Raw genomic sequence first — 21,507 nt, forward strand, 5'->3', positions numbered from 1 at the left:
GTGCTCTACACAGTAGCGTTCATTTGTAACTCTGGGAAAGTACAAATGCAACCGAATGGACCTGTAAGAGGGTCAACTGAGATGAGGATTTCATTTGTTCCAAAATGCTCCAATGACTCCATGCACCTCAATCACCTCATCCCTCTCCGACATGACTGTTTGTGTACAGCACACAACAATGCCAGTAACCCAGAGCTTTTTAGTCTCTCCATCATATCGAGGCCAAACTGTCTGCCATTACCATATATATATGCTTGATGAAGATGACAGTCCATTAACCCTGCAGGGTCAGGTATATCTGCTTTCCATTACTGTCATGTTGTTCTACCCAGCACCAACTAAGTGGTCTATGATCAGATCTGACATTGGGTTTAATAACAGACATATGTTTACATGCCAGTTATCTACATAAATGGAATTATGCATTCAACAGCCGGTCTTTCCTATTAAATAGGGACATCAAATGGAGGGTGGGTTTTTCAAGGCAATTATCCTCATATCAATTAAGCCATGCAGGCGTTTATAACACTCATATTGGAGTGCTTTTTGATTGTATTGTTTAATTAATTCGTCATTTGCATGCGAGTAAACAGCAAAAAACAATCACTGCCTAGCATGAAGACAATGGTTTCTTCCGGGACAGCAACGAATGGTGTACAATTAACTATCTTATACTGTCTTGTCTCTCTGACGCAAGCACACGCACGCACGCACGCACGCACACGCACACACACGCACGCACACACACACACACACACACACACACACACACACACACACACACACACACACACACACACACACACACACACACACACACACACACACACACACACACACACACACACACACACACACACACACACACACACACACACACACACACCCTTTTCTTCCAGACTTGTGACATCTAGTCAGTTATAATAGCTGTCAAAACAAGTGTTTTTGTGTGTTGACAGAGATCTCTACGGCATAGGACGGCACAGTAGAGACAGATGGAGGGAGACGAGAGAGAGAGGAGCGGTTGAGTAAGAGAAAACGAAGCTAAACCCTAGCTAGCCCACAGGGGTAGTTGGTGAGATATATACCAGCGATAGACCTTGAATGATAAATGGAAAGAGAGACACACACACACACACACACACACACACACACACACACACACACACACACACACACACACACACACACACACACACACACACACACACACACACACACACACACACACACACACACCAAAAGGCATGAGATAAAACGGCATTAGAGACAGATTAGACATGTGTATTTACATTATCTGACATGCACAGTAAAATCCTAATTTAACACCCTCTTATTATTAGATCCAACCTCTTATTATTAGATCCAACCTCTTATTATTAGATTCAACCGCTATTAGTTTCAAATTAAATGAATACTGAAGATTTCCCCATGCGTAATTGCGTATATACATCAGGCACACACACACGCCATCTGTATAAGTGTCTATTAGCCCTTTTTTACAATCCTTTTTTAGTCCGTCTGTAACTACTGTACCTGCACTGCATCGACCCCCGTACAGGGCAGGCTTTTCTGACATCTCTGCTCTATAAGCTGAATAATATAGGCTGCCTCTCTGCTAGAGCCTTGAGGAGCTCACTGTACTGTATATCTGATCTAGCGGCAGAAACTCAGCCTCTGATGATTTGACTCAACGATTCTCTGCTCTTGCTGGGGAGTTGAGGGGTAAACATGAACCGTCTTCATTAAGATTAATGCAGTGTTGGCAACCGCCATGGATAGATAATATTGAATGTTGTTGTGGGTTGAGTGCAGTAAATGCACAGCGATATACCGACGTCAGAGGAAACCTGTTGACTGGGACTGAAGAGAAGCAATACGCCACAGGCTACACCCAGAGCAGCTTTGAAACATTGTCCATTATCACAGCCTCTTGCCAAGACTAAACTATTAAAAATTAAGAACAGTATAGGGTGGCTACTGGCTATATGCTACAGTAGCGTCGGGTCTTCCACTCCTTATTTAAAAGGATTCTAATTCATTATGCTGCATGCCAGTTCCAACTGTAACTGTATAGCCCCCTTAATGATCTGTAGCCCTGCGCTCATTTTCCATTCTCTCTCCTAGAGGACGACCTCTGTTGCTCTCTTATTACCATACATTGATCGGAGGAAGGGACTCCACTTATTGTGTCGCTCTGGGCTGAATCGCCCCAGTACTGTATATGCACAATTTCAAATTATTATTTATAACCCCCTGGCCTTTAAACTCTATATCCATCACTTAATGTGAAATAAATCGTCAAAGTTAATAATTCTTTGAGAAATGACTATTGTCATTGCCCCTTCCATGAATGCTTACAATGCACTCTATGACTATAGTGATGAAAAACTATAATATGTTAATGTGTTCTTCTGACACTGAATGTGGCTTTTACGTAGTTACCGGTATTAATCATGTTTTATAAAGATTTGATTACCATCATTCCAACTCAAGTAGATTTCAGTCCACAGTCACCACATCCATAATGAATAGTGTGTTCACAATTTAGACGTTTGGTGTGGATGGCCCTTACTCATGTAAAATACTTGTTTATATTTACATTCAAGTCTTGTTCAGCATTTAGTCAAAATTAATTGTTTATAATATTTACATGAAGGCTTGTTCAGCATTTAGTGAAATAAATTCTTTATAATATTTACATGAAGTCTTGTGCGTTCCTGTGAAGTGCTGCACTAAAATATTATTGAAATATTTTCAGGCTTTGTTATAGAGATTGACACTGGAGGGACCAAAAGGTTACAAATAAGGTCCTCACAATAGCTGCCATAATTGTCTTTGACCAAGGCACCAAATTTCTAAACAAATTCCTAATTTGTGTGATATGGCTATTAAATTACGATCTATTTCAGAAGACCCTGCGAATGTTCTCTGCCCAGGCTTATATACTGTAGCTGTAGCCAGGGCTGCGTCATAGTTTGTCTGCTCCTTGTTTCCCATCCACCAAATTATCTGTTTGAAGATTAGCCGAAGGTCACAGAGCATTGTGTTGTGATGCATTGTGAGTGTATAGCTGTTATACTTTCATCAGTTGTTCTCTCCAGAATTGCTAGGCTAGGGTTCATGTGGTTAACATTCACTTACAGATTAGAGAAAAAAAGAGTGTCATCAGTGCATCAGTGTGTGTGTGTGTGTGTGTGTGTGTGTGTGTGTGTGTGAGAGAGAGAGAGAGAGGGTCTGAGGTGAGCCTACTTAAAAACACTGCATGAATTTTTTATCTGCCAGCAGCTGTTTTCATAACCTTTTCTCGGGACACCTACTGCAGTTCTGCAGTACCAGCGATCCAGTGGCACACGCAGGCTCAACGAGGACTATGGGAATCTGGAGTAATATGAGGGAAAGGAAGATGTTAGATCTTTGGCAGGGGTGACAGGTCAGCTGTGAGGGACTCATGCGGTGGATCCTTGGGGTCTTGTATTTTCTCCCTCTTTTTTTCCCTTTTTTCCTGAGAGGAGATGAGACAGCAAGCCTTTGTGTTGTGGCGAACGGCTGTCCCTGGCAGGTTTCCCTCCAAGGGAGTTAGACGAGAGACAGGATCTTTATCCCCAGAGAAACGGCCCATCCCTGTGTGCCAATTTGGTCCTGCTGCTGGTGCATGATGGGAAATAAAAAGATCCTTTCCTCTCTGTTTTTTCTACTCTGCGAAAAGCATGCTGACCTGAATACCGATTCAGAGGAATAATGCTTGCTCTGTAGACGAGGGCAGACACGACTTTTTGACTATTCATCATCCCCCTCACTCGTCTCTTCAAGGTGAGATTTTCTGGGGGTAAGGGCGACAGAATTACACACCAGCTGCCATATCAGGCGAGAACGCAAGAGAAAAGATGGTAAGAGAACGCTGCAAGGAGGGTGGAAAAAACAAGAAAATGTGACTGCGCAGTCGAGAACTGCAGCCTAGATTCACAATCATACTGGGAATCACAACACTTTTTAATAATTCAGGACGAAGAGAGGAGAGAAAAATCTGCAGTAAGCGAGGAAGAAGCTGAAGAAATGACAGAGGGTCTGGGAAAAAATCCAGCACCGCTCTCCATCTATACAACATTCCCGTCTATAGAAAAAGCTGAATGGATGCTACAGCACATAGATTGGTCTCAATAATTGCGCTGCCGGTTCTATTCCAATTCTAATTAAAATAAAATAAAATGAATTGTGTATCCAGCTAGCGAATCAATCCATTTTGTGTTTTTTCTCCACTATATGGTTCTATTCCTCAATTTCTCACCACTTGACAACAAGGTATTGAGTGAAAAAACTAATTCACAATTAGTCAGAGTCCTGAGACTCTGACTCTCACTAACAATATCCATTTGCATGAATTATTCATTCAGAGGCAGCACACACTCAGCCATGAGTTGAAAGCGAAAAAGTGCTGCGGTGAGATTCTGACAGTCTGTGTACAGTACACAATGTTCTGAAGAGTTCCCTTTGACTGTCTCTTAGTGGCACCGTGGCCAGTGCTCTATTGCTCTTGTTTTGTACGTACAATTACGCTGTTAGCATATCTTGAAAGCACCTCTTCTTGTTGACAAAATGTAACAGTACTGCGTATTTGGGCACCTCCTCAACCTGTATTTAGTTGAATCACAAATGATTTATCTCTGTGCTGCTCTGTGATGGTCCACTGGGGATCACGTTGTCTTTGAACACCCTTCTGTGACTGTCTTGGTACCCGAACGAGCAGTTTGTTTATGGGAAATGTCTGCCCTCATGAATTTACATTGGCATGAAGCATCGCTAGTGTTTTTGTGGCCTGGGCAATAGGCGGGGATCAGACTGGGACAAACAGAAGGCATATACCATTGTTTATTCTCCTATCTTCTTTCAAGTTGTTGTTTGTAGTAGTAGTAGTAGTGGTGACTTGAGATGAGTTAGGAGTGTGATTGTCAGGACCAAGCATGCTGTGCTGCTGGGTCACAGGACCATGTGCACTCAGAGGTCGTGACCATTACGTTCAGACACACTCTCCAGGGAATAGTGCAACACGCACGCACGCACACAGACACACACACACAGACACACACAGACACAGACACAGACACACACACACACAGACACAGACACACACACACACACACACACACACACACACACACACACACACACACACACACACACACACACACACACACACACACACACACGAACAACTGCATGAATGGTTGTTTGTACTCTGCCTTGATTCCTCTCTGTCTCTTTTTAGACAAACACACATGCATAGTCTCTTGACATGTCTTATTAATCATAAGCCGAAGAAGAGACAATTAAGAGCTGGATTACGCACAGCAGGAGAGAGATGACTATACAGACCATAGGGAAAGGTCTGGCTGGGATACAGCAGGGAAGAGAACATTAGATGTTGCACATCTAAATGTGTGCAGCGAGGTATGGTAAAATATTCCATTTTCACACAGGTATACATACATTAAAGGTTTTGCACTGATGCTGGTGCATGCGTAATGGAACCCGAGTCTACCGTGTGGAAAGTTCACATCTTAACCACTAATCCAAAGGGATAGCCCCATGACTCGGGGGAGATATTACACTATTGAGGCCACTCTGCTACACTCACCCCCCTTTTGACCTCCTCGGAAAATCCGATCCGGGTCACGACACCAGTGTAACACAGAGAAATCGAACCCGGGTCTCCTGTGTGGAAAGCCAACATCTTAACCATTAAGCCAAAGGGATCCACATGACTTGGGGGAGACATTCTGAGGCCATCAGGCTGAGGTTCTGCTACACATAGCCATTTATCTCCTCTATCAACGCTAATCAAATATGCACATCACTTTTTTGAGGTGCTTAATTAGAAAGATAAAGATCACAAAGATAGGATAAAACCTACTCTCTAATATGCTCCAGTATACAACATTTCAAATACGCCCAAATATGGAGTGTCGTCATGGCATCAGGTGCAAATCCACCAATATGTTCATATGGTCATATGGACCAACCAATGGAGAAGTCCATTGCCCAGTTGTCCAGAACCACCTCCAACAGGTATAAAGACAGAAAAGGACATCTCCATCCATATATGGACACAAAAGAGACACAGACAGACGGGTACAACGGGTACTTTGACCAAACCCTGACACTATGATTCAGACATATGGTTGGATCAGCGGGCATCAGGCAGCTAGGTAAAATAGGTAAAATAAAAACTACATAGGCCTACAGTGTTAAAACATTTACTTCTTACCCAATCACTACAGGCCTATACTTTACTACTTTTGTATGTGCCACAGTTTTTTGTCTGAAAAGTGACTTTTCATATTTTGACATCTGCTATTTTGGCTTGCATGGTGTCGAGAGAATTACTTGGAACAATGGTACTGGACTCAAATACACCTTGTGCATCAATAATAAATTATTCATCATTCATTCGATGTTGTTTTCTACAAACAACATTACATTGTCTGGTATGATGAGTCACAGTAACCAGGTGGCATGCTAAGGGAGACTAACCTGCCATCTTACTTCAGTCAGCAGCTTTCCACTTGAAGGATAAGCTGACCTTTATGTTGTTGCATTGTGCAAAACATTGTAAATCAAAACACAGCTATCTGAAGTCCACAAAATCAAGCGTATAGAGAACCAAATAAAAAAAGCCACAGCTTGTTGAGTTGTCACATCAACTAGAGTGATGTTTCACATGGACCTGTGCCTTTACACAGTTTAGAGACATTCATCTTAAAAGGTGAGTTTCATTATGGAAAACAAAACAGAGACTTCAACAGGGCAACATTTGTAAGCATATGTCAGCACTGTTCATCCCATGGGCCATTTTGTCTCCGCATAAGTATTTATTTAACACCTGGAGTCATAGTGCTATACATACTCGCACGCAGGCAGGCAGGCAGGCAGGCAGCCACACACACACACACACACACACACACACACACACACACACACACACACACACACACGAGAGAGAGATGGGGGGGGGTGCACACCCCAGGTGCTCCCACACAGCACCATCAGCTATTTTCAATCAGTAGTAGGATAATTGTGTCATCATCTTATGGTTTCATAAGTCGAGCCGCTCCTCTGCAAGGCACAGAGATGAGAACCTGGATGAATGTGTGCACTCTGGCGGCACAAACAAACAGCACTGTTAGTAAAGTGGCCTGCTGTGAGGGCCCATGACAGATTGAACTGTGGGAATCATGGCTCTGTGCCACACATCAAGCAGCAGAGCTTGCATGGAGATTTGGAGGTGAATGGGAATGTGTAGATCCTAAACAGAGTAGGACAAACACAGCATGCTAAAGTGCTCTCTCTCTCTCTCTCTCTCTTATCTGCTTATATCGCTTGTTCACAGTCTCATGGTATCCATGTGAAAACTGTGCAGAATTCTGGTGGTATGGATTTCAATACGGTTTGCTTTGGATCAGTGCGTGGGGTGGTGAACAAATATGTGAATACTATATTAATAGTACTAATACAGCTTGCATCGTTTTAAAGCCTTGGTGAGCATACAGACGCCAACAATGTGTAACTGTTTTTAGATCATTTTGAAATTTGTTTTAGCTTTTATTTGAAAATTGTTTTAGCTTTTTATTTGTAAACCTATGTAATTTCACATGTATACCTTGTATTGTATTGTATTCTTTGTTTTTATTTTCCTGATCTTCTGATGTATTGTGATGTTTTTCTATGTGATTGTATTACTCGACGACACTGAAAATGAGTTTGATTACTCAGTGTAATTTCGAGAATAAATAAAACTTGAATGAACGTTTTATGATGGATGTTGACGGTCTTCCTGTGAAAGCAGACAGAGACAGCAATTAATTGCTGTCTTTCCTCATTCTGCTTTGTTCCTCCTTTCAGACAAGGAAAAATCAATCTATGCCTATGCCATCTTGTCATTTGGTGTTACGTAGGGTTAATGTATTTATTTAAAGGGTAATGGCTTGCTAGTGTGTGTGTGTGTGTGTGTGTGTGTGTGTGTGTGTTAGGCTGTGCAACAGTGACGACAAAAGCTATTTTCGTGCTCCGACACAGGGACACACCCAGGGACACAGCCAGCCAGCCAGAGACACACATAGCTGTCTATAGGAGTGGCTGCACCTCTTAAAAAGGAGGAAGCCTATAAACTACAGGGTTTAAGTCATTAAACAACACTTTGCATTAACTTTTCTCCTAACACTGACATTGAGAGTGCGTTTACGTGCACCTCAATTCCCTGATTACTGGGAAAATCAGGTTATGGTAATAACTGTACTGAAACATCATGGTGGATGTGGGTTAACATGTAGTTGTAGTATTAGTGCAATTACTGCAGTACCCTCGGTTAACATGTTTTAGTCAAAAGTGCTGTTTAGGGTTATTAGTATTCAAATAAAAACAACCATCCCTCTTAATTGTGTTTTTAAATTACCTTGATCAAGACCATGGAAATTAAAAGGAAATGGTAATATGTAATCATTTATAGCTAGTACTGCGTTAATGAGGGTAAGATATATAAGATATACATATTGATGTCCAAGTAAACACATTCAATGTCACTGAGTCTATTATCCTTCCTTTGACTCCGTTGCTGTGCAGCACCCACTATATAATAGTCCCCTGCGACAACAGTCTGTGATCTACAGTATACCTTGGTTTTATGACATTTTAAAGACATGTGTTTTGTATTCTGCAAGGCGGATGGAACTTCAGACACGCACATTTGATGTGAGTACTAGACTAAATCAAATCTGATTACTTTGTGCAGCCACCTCAATTATGTCAATAACACACCCAGTCATCTTTAAAGGGCATTGATGCCATCAGGTCTAAGCCTATTAGCATAATGACAACATGTTCATGTGAGATTACATTTCATGCTGATGATCATTCTCTCCAGATACATGATTACAATGAGCGTGCAGCATGAGTGTGCACTTGGACCCATTGCTGTCACTAGACGTATCGGCCGTTTTCGGGACTCAAGTATGTGACCTTTGCGACAATTTTATGGTGTCTGGGTCTGGGTTGACTGACTGATATCCCCATTGCCACGTGAGGAGTGTCTAGGAAGTGGCTCCAGGGGACGTGCTATGGCGTGAAGACTAATTCACAGTGACTAGTAACCGCCCCATCTGTGAAGTGAAGAGAGAAGGCGTGACACGGAGAACCTGCTTCTTCCATTAGAGCCCTGAGACAACGTGATTCCTCTTTGACTTTCTCTGTCTCTTATATGTGCCTGTGCCTGCTGTTAAATTCCCTTGTACTTGCCCACCTCTGAGAAAACAGAAGAGGGTCTCACACTGGCAGTAAGGTAAATTAGCGTGAGTGACACATAGGAATGAAAGACCCAGCTCTTATTATGGCCTAAACGCACAAGCACACTTCTGGGAATATAGATGTGTAAATGAGGAGCTCCCCACACCAAGCGCTGTCTTTTCTGGGCGGTTGTTTTGCTCTTTTAAATAATTGACAAGGCTGTGCTTGCAAAGACAGGGACAAATGGGCTGAGTTAATATCCCAGCCAGAAGAGTTTTGCACCAAATGCTATCAATCCCTCCTGCAACCATTATGGCAGTTCATAAATCTTGTGTAACCCCAGCTCAGCGATATAACAAGTACATTCTGTCCAGTATGTTCTATTTATTGTTTCATTGTCAAACCAACAAAGGATGAGATGTATTTTATTTACCCTCCGGATTTGGTTCCATTTACAAACAACACTTTAATGTCAAGCAGGGCCTGTGGCATCAGGGCTAGGTAGTCTGATCATGTGTGTGGCATGTTTTGGGCCATATTGGGCCAAAAGAGACTTGGTAATTGGTGCTGCAAACATGGCTTAGACATTGAATGAACAGAAGGCCATGTTGGGGCAGAGCCATAGACAACATGTGCTCAGTGTCAGTGGTGCCTATGTTCGTCACTCTCCCATATATGAACACAACTGTGTGTGATTTGAGGCCTATAGCTCGACTATGGAGTGTGAACTACTGTAGGATATGCATGATTATGCTTAACTGATAATCCTGCTTTGATTAACATTGTGATCATAATTGTAATGGTGATTTTAGGTGGAAAAATATATTTTAATAAGTTACATATCTGTATATAAGTACATATCAGTACTGTGTATACCATACCAAGAGGTATGTAATGAATGTAATGTGGTTTTATTTTTGCACAATGTTGAGACAAAAGCAAGCTGCAACAGCTGACAAAATAAGGGGATTTAATTAATTGCGAACTTTCAAGATTGCAAGATGCAGCAGAGGTAGTAACCTGACTCCGCCAGACTGTAAGAAGCTTGCTTCACACTCGTTTCACAAACTACTTCCATCTGGGATCACTGTAACCCGGTTCTGTTCATCGCTACTCTACCTGAGTAGAGCAGCAGCTTGGAAATCGGAAGGTTCCGGGTCCCATCTCCAGCTCCCCCTGAGTTGGTGTCAAAGTGTCCTTGAGCAAGACACTAAACCCCTAACTGCTCCCGATGAGCAGATTGATGCCTTGCATGGTTGTCTCCCCCAGGCCAAAGTCATGGGGATTTGCACCCTGTCCGTCCGTGTGTCTGTGGACACCTAATATCTGGCACCATTGGCTTGATCGCAGGCAAACTGTGAACACACACACACTCCCTGTATGCCACAGCTAAACCTCTGCCCCAAGGTTTTCACATGGCCTGTTGTAGCGCCACCAGGAGGCCGATTTTTGCAAAACACATTTTTTGACAGTACACATTTTGTCCAAACATCTCGCAATTCGGTACACAGTCTCTCTATAGCCATTAAACGAAACTGGTCTTTCAGATTTTCATACTCCATCTAAAGTTTGCAGGAGTGGAAGTTAGCAAATCATGAAGGCAGCGTCCAATTGTGGTGAAACTGTGCACGCATATTCCCACTAGGCTGAGGAAGAACTGCTCCAATATATAACTGCACCAATCTGCGAAAAATGTATACACACTCCCTAAAGACCAAGGAAAAACGTCTGTCCTGCATTTTTTCAAATCTACCTTTTAGAGCACCACCAGGAGGCCAACATACTGTATGTGAAACACATTTTATTTTTCTTCGTGGTCTGACCTGTCATAATAAATCCTCTACAACACACTACAATTAAGGTCTATTGGCTATTGACTGCTACTTCTATGGTCACTCAATAGCAAACAATGCATGCCCATAACAAATGTTATGTAATGCATATTGTAAAGCACTTTGGAGAGAGGTGCTACACCAAAATAAACTGGTCTACTACTACTAAATTGGCTACTACTTGGCCTCACTCCCCGAACCCACCTCACCCCTGCCCACTTTGACAGTTTGGAATGGCTTATAGCAGGGTGCAGACTTGTAAGAAATCACCAAGATTTGGCTTTTTTGAATTTAGGTGTGGTGTTAGGTGTTGAAGCCCCCGCTACAAGGTCCCCCAGCTATCACAGAAGTAGTATTCCCTCTTAGGAATAAAGGAACCTCTGAGCTCTTGCTCCCTATTACAATCTCGACCATAGCCAGCCCTCGTTGCCATGCGAATAACATCTGAGGACGTTTCATTCAAACTGCCTCACACCGTGCGTTTTTACTCTGCTTTTCAGAAAGTCTCATGTGATGTCTGTCCATTCAATACATATTTCTCCCAAGCAGTGGCCTTGTACAATACTTAAAAAACCTCCTGAGGGGTAGATAAGGAAATCTCTATGTTATCTTTCCAGTTTCCACGGTTGTTTCATCTTAAACAGATAGGTACCTCGGTTTTTTTTACAAGAGCGAGGCGCAATGGAAAACTGTTCATTGGAATGCACAACTGGAGCACTGCAGAACAGCGATGTTTAGAATATTAAACAACTGGCTTAGTCTGGCTACCATGCAGCCTCTAGTGTTCCTTACCTTACTACTCGACTCTCTGCCTCCTCAAAGAAGTTACTCCCCCCAGCCACACCTTTTTACACAGGAAAGAGCCAGACACTATTGCACCAGTTAAGGTAATGCTCCATAAAAATACGCATCCTATCTGAAATCATCTTGCAGTACGTTGTATTGTGTGTTCCAAAGTCCAAACCCAACTCTGCATACCAGCCTCTATAGCTACGCCTGCTACGGTCTATAGCTAGTCTTTATAGGCGTAGTGAAACGGTGGACATTTTATTTTTAAGTTTCAGACGGTTTCAAGTTGAAACGCTGCTATGAAGTTTCTGAACCAATCAGAGCGTCGCATCCCTTCAGGCGATGGGACGGTAGCTAGGGACGGTAGCTGCTATGCTATACGCAGCGCATGGTGTGTGTTTGTTTACAAGTCAGATCGACGGCCATGCTGTACCAGTTTACTGTTATGTGGCTTATTTCTACCCTATAATGTTTTCAGATACATATTTTAGCGTGATGATTAAGTTGAAACCGAGCAATACACTGTCTGGATGTCATCTTGAATGGGAATAAAAACTGAGAATTTTTATTGGCTTTTATCGATGTGGGCCTCGACACGTCATCACGCAGCACATTTTCCGGAAGTAATAAAAAATATATTTTTATGTGTGGAAAACACACAAATGAGAATTTGCCCATTCTTTTGGCATCCATTGTTAGGTATGCCCATATGACGACCACGGATATGGTCTAAAAGTCTAAAAAATTTCATTTCACTACACCTTTAACCACTCACACCTCAACATAGCATCTCTATTTCGAGCATGTCATACAGTAGGTGAAAACTTTCAAGAAAGAAAGAAAGAATGAGATAGTGAAAATAACAAGCTCTCAATGTGAATGTGTCACATTGCGAGGCGTTGAACTTGTAGATTGTCTATTTTGATATTTGTCATACAATGACATATAAGGCTTAGGTTGTTAACAAGCACTGGAATGATTTATAGCCCTTATCTCTGGCACACGAAACAAAACTTGGCACCTCTATTTGTAATGTTGACACACACTGTTTATGATACCACAGTCTTAATCAGCCGCCTAGAATGGCTTCTATTAGTGGGGTCCAATACCGAAGTGTAACACTGGTTAGAGAGTGAAAAACATGGACGAAATGTCAAGGACTTCATTCTCATTCAGAAATGCACGAGAGAGCTTGAGAGAAAGTGTTTTTCTGTGCCAGAAATAGATTTCAATTGGCAGAAGGTAGCTAACACAGCAAGTCGTTATAGACTCTGGCAGCTGTGGGAAAATATGTAGGATGGAGGATAATGGCTAATTCCAAATCATTATAACCCCCATTGCATGATTAATATGGTCAAGATATGACTCCGCTCCGACACAGAGCTACTGTAAGACAATTGTGGACGTGTTTAAACACAACAAGATGTGCAAGTGTACAGCATACTGTAGACCTCAATCCATGTTCTGCGGTTCCATATGTGCCCGCCATATGTGCCCACCTACCCTACGCTTTTAGGATAATTATCCTACTTAATTTAGAAGTCAGTGCTGATAAGACAAATATGCCTTGATACATTAAGAAAAGATACATTAAGCTTGCTCTATATAACTAAACATTTTAATTAAAAACAAACATTTTGTAAAATAGGTTGTCCACCTATATCCTCAGGCAACATAAACATGTGTATCAGATTATTTCGCCTTAGAAATATTAAGCCTCCTGGCCATTGTGTTCTTGTCACTTTCAAACCCCACCTGAATATAATAGGTGTGTGTTCTCGTGCGTGTGTGTGTGTGTGTGTGTGTGTGTAACACAGCATAACAACAACAGCATTAATCTTCAAAGGTTGCCACCCAAGACTGAAGATGAATCCCTACAGTCACCCAAAAAGTCAGCGCCCCCAAGAGCCATGCAGAGGTAAGCACACAGATAACACTCCCCAGAACAGCACATCTTACAAGGGACTGTCACAGAACAGCAGGCTGTCTCATTAGGACCAGGGATGGAGAGTAGGTAAATGGGGAGAGAATAGGTAACAGGAGGATGATTATTGTTCCTTCTTCGCACCATTATGCCCCCACTGACTGCTTTTTAATTCTGCCCTGCTTCTGAGCAGATATGTGCATTTGGAAGGATATTTAAGTGGTTATTCATGTACATTTTCCCTTCCTAGAAAAGTAGTGGAGTCAAAAGTACAATATTTACCTTTGGCATGTAGTGGAGTGAGAGTTAAAGTATCCCAAAATACAATTTCTCAACTAAAGTAGAGATACTAAAAAACTGTAACCCTCTGGCCGCCGGGATTAATTAATACATTCGATGTAATTCACGCCAGGATTTCCCCCGTTTAACCCCTATTTTGAAGAGCCAAAACCCACAACTGGATGTTACAAATGTACTACTACTGTGTGTGTTGTCACATCTACTCCGGCGGCCATCACAGCGTCGGCTATGGGCCGTGGAATAAGCCTTTTTGACCAGAAATGCACGCAGGAAGCGTGTAGATTTGTGTGTTCACTGTTCACCACTGTCTGATAATGTATGCACTATAAACTAGAGACGTCAGACATCTCTGAATAAATTTGTTCTGAATGTGACGTGGAAGAGAGTGAGATTAATCTAAGGCATAATAATAAACAAGATAAATTGATGCTCACAGTGTTATGTCACACAGGATATGTGTGTATACAGTACGTGACAGAGAGAGAGAGGGGGGGGGTACAATAACATTTGTGACTATAAAAACAAAATGGTGAGGGAAGACATTTCAAGGTGAACAATATCCTTCCCCTCCACCTCTCTCAACCTCAGCTCCAGTTTGTCCTGATGTGCCACTCCATCTTAAGAAACACCATAATTCTCAATGCCAGAAGGGCATGATGATGCACAGGTGTGCCTGAATCGCTGTCCTCAGCACACAAAGGGAATGCCGCCTTGGGAGGTCAACTCGGGACGGGGGAGAGCTGTCAGACTAACAAGAGAGCACCTGGGATTACTGTCAACAGTGTCCTTCTGCCTACCACCTGTCTCCGAGACCAATGGCATTCCCATTGACATTGACCTTTAAGCTCCAATTAGCCACTTAATCAGAAATTAATTATTAATATTAGTTAAACCAACAGGGCTTAGATTGTTTGTCTCTTTCACCTCATTATCATCTGCTAATGACCATCCTTGCATCTCATTTCCACAACAAAGGGGAGGAGACAATGTATGCAGAAGGTTCCAGTAGTTTTTTTTAAAGGGCAAACGGGCAAACTGGAAAGAGCTGTGCTCCAGTCAGGTTTGCTTGATTTTTGAATGCTCTTCCCAATTAGCATGTACTGTGCATGTACAGTCTGGACTGTACAAATTCTGGACTGAACGATTCTAAAAACGCCTTCTAAATACTGAGGGCAATATTTACAGCCATTAAGTCATCAATATTGTAGGACACATAGTGAATTCTAAGTAGTTTAGAGACAGTTGGCACTTGGCAGGGAGCCATTATCGTTTGGCAAAATGCTGTTCACTATTTAATATCATTCATTGCCATGTTTTAAACTGTATGCACGTTTGATACCGCTATGGCTTCGTTTGGCTTGTGTTGTGTGTATAAACTCTGAGTCTGCATGCATACCCCACTTCCACATGAATGGTGTCGGTAGCCTATACTTAAGTTGGAATTCATAAAACGTGTTCTATAAACATAATTGACAAATTAATGGCTTTTAAGAATATATATTATATAAGTTTGATTGATCATATCTATAGAAAAGTGTCTCTTACCAGGCGAATATATCAGGCCATTGTGTTGTGTCGGACCATGTCCAGCAGTCAAGGAAAACATTCCAATTGGACTCTAGGTTGTTTAATTTTCTAAAGTAGCGTTCCTTGTCGAGTGGCAACAAGGATCTGTGCCGGTGATCTGGCAAGCCATGACGCCTACTTTTTAAGAGTTCTCTGCAGACCCTTTCTTGTTAAATGTTGTGGACAAGTGCCAGAAGCTTCCAAGGTAACACTGTCAAGAATTGGCCACTAAATAAAATGTCTTTCGGATTCAAACAATCTCCTTCGACTAAATGAGCTGCTTGGCATGCACTGAATGAGCCAGAGGTGTATTGCATAGCAGTCTAATAAATAAATGTGACTCAAGCAATAAGTGGTAATGTCCTTTCAATTACCCATGATTCTCAGTTTTATAGGCAAGCTCCGCAGACTACAAATATGCCAATCACTTTGTTCAAAAGTTGGTGAAGCAATCAGAGGTTATGAGGAACACTCTGTATCCTCATCTGATTGACCTCTTGATTTGTTGATTCTATACCTTGAAGTGGAATGAAAATCTTGTAATGTGCATTTAAGTGAATGTCAAGCAGAAATAGCCTAGTCGTGTTCTCTTGACACAGATTTGCTATACATTTCAGGCAGTTTATTACAAATTACAGGATCCGTTCAAGGTTTTACATTATTGCAAGTTTTCCACAATGCATTATCAATATCTTCACTCAACACTTCAACCCTAAACTCCTCTAAAGCCTCAGACACCTATTCTTCACACAAATACAAGTAAAAGTGACTTCTACAGCCATACAGAGTTGACATGCAATATCACAGAAAGGCACAAGGCCATGATCACTTATCGGATTAGGAGGAGGATAATATAAGAAGGAAATCTGCTCTGCTTAAATATGACTCCCTTGGCTACTCACTGGGCCTTGGCTGACGGCATGACGTTTTCAACACGTCACGATGACAGGTGGCTGTTCGCTGCAATTGTGCAAATCCAGGGAGCGGTATCAAATCACTTGCATGAGGCTTATCACCACTGCACAGAAAAATCCTCAATGTCCATTTATCCCCGAGCATAAATGGAGTATTAACACTGAGGAGTTCATTGTGCAGTTACTGTCTATATTTCCTGCTCACGCCAGACGGCTGCTCGTCCTGGTGACACTGATAGACACTCATTTTATTTTACGCCCCTGACTCATACCTATGCTTCACCGCAACACTAGATGTTAGAGAATTATCTCTCTAGAGTACAAACATCTCTCTGGCAGGTGCATGGGGGAACAAAAGGGCCTCTTGATGCCTTGAGAGTATGACACTTATTTTATCAGTGATCCTCTGCATATTGAACATTGCGGAGAGCACACTTGAAGATGTGTGGTCTGAGGATGTCCATTGAGTGCATTGAGAAGGCCCGGGAAGGTGTGCAGCTTCAGAGCAAAGGACACAGGTGCTTTCCCAGTGTTGTGTTTTTCACTGTCATTAATGGCAAGTCCTGTCTTGGTCTCAGGCTATACCGCTGAATGGTTAGTGAGCCCGCCCAGGACTGTGGAGGTCCCAGAGGTATACCAGGTACGATTCCAGCTCTCAGCATGTGAGCAAGACACTTAACCCCTAACTGCTCCCCCCCATGTTTGCCCCTCTGTGGGCAGCACTCTGGGTGAAGCTGAAAACTGAAGTTCCCCCGTGGGATATAGTAGGCTATATATCGCAAAAAATAAAATAAAATAATAGAAAACCTCACCCTGTCTGCTTCTACTGGGAAAACAAGGCAAAGTCAAAGAGCAAATTACTCTGTATCACTACTGAATGCTACAGTACTGCTCAAAACAATTACCGTATATCATTGGACGTATATCATTGCTGTCAGGCAGAAACCTTGTATATCCATATTTCATCTTTTTTAGTTTTTTCTCTCTCCCCATAAATTAATGCTATTGGTCATCCTTTAACCACTTAAGCCCTATTCTATAATATGTCATAAGACAATGTCGCACATTATTGGCAAAAATATCCGATCTACAAGCTCAAAATGCAGCACATGAGTGAGCTTATAGATTGCAGTGACATTTTTAGATTACAATTACATACCCAAAGTAAGTAAGTAAGTAAGTGAAGGGCTACACACACCGTCTGCGAACGCCGCGCGTCAAAACAGCTGCCTCCGTTATTTTCAATGAACCTATCCCACACCGGCTCCGTCCGACGCACGTTCACGCCTCGCCTGACGCTCCGATATGCCACCGTTCTATTTTCCAGGCATTGCCGCGCGGCAACGCCTGTGCCGTGTCGCTGCGCACCCGGTGTGTGCTGGGCTTCAGTAAGTAAGTAAGTAAGTAAATAAACAAATAAATAAATACAAGAAAGAAGAAAGGTAATGTGCAAGTAATGTTTTGGTCTTAGCCTACTGTACAAGGTTTCCACCCAACAAGCCACAACGTATAAAACCAAATACACTGTGGTTTTAATTTTGCGATGGTATGTCGAAGACCAAAGTTGATGGCAGTTCACAACAGTGGATCTGACTGTCACTGCATCATTACAAAATCTTGCAAGATCTACCATGTTCTTTCAATTCCGTTATCGGTCAAAGCTAAATGTCATTGCAAAAACTTTCATCATGGTGAATGATGCTCAAGCAATTGTATTTTTGAGTGGTGCAACGACTCCAAGGAACAGCAATGTCCGTGTGTATGTGTGGTTAACCTATGTGTTCACCTATGTGACGTTAATGAGCACCAGTATGAGTACCAGTAGGGGCGCGGTTGTGCCATGCAGAAACAGAGAGAGAGAGACAGTGCTGCACTAATATGAGAGAGAGAGAGAGAGAGAGAGAGAGAGAGAGAGAGAGAGAGAGAAAGAGAAGGGGGGGGAGAGGGGAGTTGCACCACTCTGTTCACACGGGTGTGATTTTATATTACGCTCATCTAATCACAAACATCCCTGTGTGTGTGTGTGTGTGTGTGTGTGTGTGTGTGTGTGTGTGCGCGTTGCGTGCGTGCGTGCGTGGGTGTACCGTATGTGTGCACATGCTTGTGCTTATGCATACATGTACTCAAACACACACATTCAAGTTTGCCTACATGTACATTATTAGTTAAAATCACAAGCAAAGAAAATAAATCCTATGTGTGACATACAGCAGTAATTATAGTAAATCACGGCATGGGACATATTTAGTGGACCTCTTGTCGTCTCATTTTCATTCCATCTCAGAGCAGTTCAGACACATCACCCAGAGTGACTCTGAGAGTCAGAGAGAGAGTAACAGAGAGTCATACACAGGCACACATATAAACAACACACACACACACACACACACACACACACACACACACACACACACACACACACACACACACACACACACACACACACACACACACGAGGGGGCAGTGCCATTAAATCTGTGCTCTTGCTAATGTTCTCCACATCTAGTCAGAACATGTTTGTTACTGTACATCCAGGCAAAGCTAAAGCCTATATGACCACAAAGCTCCTCAAACTCACGAGTCACGACACACAGATGAATAGAGCATCAGCATTCCACTGGCTACCACAAATGGCATTTTAAAACCCACTATACATTAACATGGTAATTAAGCACGACTAGTCACAACAGGAATTTGACCCGAGTGCTGCTGACAGTGTGTGTCAGTGAAGAAGATGCTCAGTCCTTTGTGTGCACGTGAATGGCACGTGTGTCACTCCAAAATGTGGGGCCGGATGCGTCATTCATACTCTCGTGGATGTGTTCATTGTGTTGTTTCAGGTGTAAAATGCCTGATCCACCAGAGGACTATAGCAGTGTTCCTGCCAAAAGTGACACGTCTCCAACCTGCTATTCTAGGAATGGACATGTGGCATACTGAGCACTTTTGGCAGTGATGTATGCACTTTGAAGTCATTTGTATTGAATTAAGTGATTTTCTGTCTGTGGCTGTGCTTAAATAGAGACCGCCGACTCACAATCAGAAATGCAGGTTACAACAAGGACATGACAGATTACATAATTGTCACCCACTCTCATTTCAGGCAATCATTCAAGGTAAAACGGTAACCTTGGACATCAGAGGAAAGTTCTTGCAATGAGAAATGCTCCCATTCTGGATCCGGTAATGGCAAGGCTGCATTATCAATGCTATGACCCGTAACCCACGTCCATTAGCTTGACATAAGAGACTAACCATTCGTTCCACATTAAACTGCCAAACAAGATAAGATGCGGTACCTTCTGCACTATGTCCAGACACACACAGCTCATTCTTCAACATACAGTAGGGCTCAGGCAATCCTCTCCAGTTTACTATGGGTTCATAATCTGTATTTGTGTTTCACTGTGAGAAATTGAGGAATTGCAATAAATGAAATTATTATAGTTTGACATTTTCTATGCCCTGAGGGCTAAGGTAAAGGATATACCTGTCCCTCTCTGTCTCCCCCCTCTGTCTTACACACACGCACGCACGCACGCACACACACACACCCTGGGTTTTAACCAAAACTTACACAAAATTCACAATTCTGAAAAATGCTATTGATACAAAATAATGTTGCATGAATATCCTTATCCTGCCCATCTCGCACGCACGCACACACACACACACACACACACACACACACACACACACACACACACACACACACACACACACTATTACAAATGTTTAGTGACATGACATGAATATCCTGCCAATTCAGCCAGGGGGTCACACTGCAACTCAGTAGGCTATTTGGTCAAATAATCTAATTAATTATGTCTGAATGCTAGTGTTTCGCCCTTTATTTCACTTGTCAGGAATCGATTGCAGAGTAAGCCTTTACATTTTGCAGAAAATAGGTCACTCAGGTCTAGACTATAGATCTTTCGAAAATAAACTCAAATCAAATAGCCTGCATGGTGTTAAAGGTTTTTCAGTGGACTATCACCCCAAATATAACCTTGTGAACTGCTATGCTTTGTCCAACAGTAGCCCTATGCCTAATTGCTTTCTGACAAAGTAGAGCCTGCAATGATTTGTGCTTATTTAACAGATAGACTTGTGTCCCCGACACAACTCACAAACTGCAGTGCGGCATAAGCCGTTAATATAATATAGTCCACTCTCTCTCAGCCGAGCTCTTTGCATACGGTAGATTAATATTTCATCCCCTCCAAACTGCGCGTTCTGCGCGCGTTGAGAAAATGTAAGACGCGCTTCAAATGGCGCATTGTCTGGAAAACAAAAACATGGAAAGAAGAATATCCTATATATACGGGAACGGGAAACTTGGTGCATTGCATGTGAAGTGTAAAATAACATATTTCATGAGAAGCCAGCATGCTAATATATAGGCAAGGCTACATTACTTAGATTTGGGTATAGGAATAATAGGATTGAGCAGGATTCGACACTATAAATCACAGTGCAGTGCACACCAAAATGCATATCTTACCCCTTTTGAACATTTTGCAGGCTTTAGTTGTTCGTCTTGTGTCCTCTGGGAATCATCTAATCTTATATTCCAGACTTTAAGTTGTTCGCTGTAGTTTGTTATTGAAGTTAAGAGGCTTCAGCAGGTCTTCGTAATAATGTCAATTTTCACTCATTTGGCTCGCCTTCCTACGGTCCTCTCCGCAATGTTGGGTTGCAGTGTATAGTCTACCGGTCCGTGTGTCTTAAAACCCATTGGCAATAGACATTATCCTGCTCGGAAAAAGTCTGGTAGACCCTTGAAATCGTCCCGTTTCCCCCGAAATAAAGATAGCCTATAGGCTGCTATATAGGCTATAACAATCAATCAATCAATCAATCACTATATGCACATTGTAGACTTACATCTGCCTTTGGCATAGGC

The 21,507-nt window shown here is 42.3% G+C and overlaps 1 protein-coding gene across 1 annotated transcript in view; it reads right to left on the reverse strand.

Moving 5' to 3' along the window:
- Window positions 1–21,387, reverse strand: part of rtn4rl1b (reticulon 4 receptor-like 1b) — a 150,931-nt gene extending 129,544 nt beyond the window's left edge. The window contains exon 1 of the mRNA XM_080772742.1: window positions 21,106–21,387. Within this exon, the coding sequence (XP_080628868.1) occupies window positions 21,106–21,118 (13 nt within the window). The 5' untranslated portion in view covers window positions 21,119–21,387. The remainder of the gene's footprint in view (window positions 1–21,105) is intronic.
- Between the last annotated feature and the right edge of the window lie 120 nt (window positions 21,388–21,507).

Source organism: Protomyctophum bolini (assembly GCF_963924005.1).
Source record: "Protomyctophum bolini genome assembly, chromosome: 9".
NCBI lineage: Eukaryota > Metazoa > Chordata > Actinopteri > Myctophiformes > Myctophidae > Protomyctophum > Protomyctophum bolini.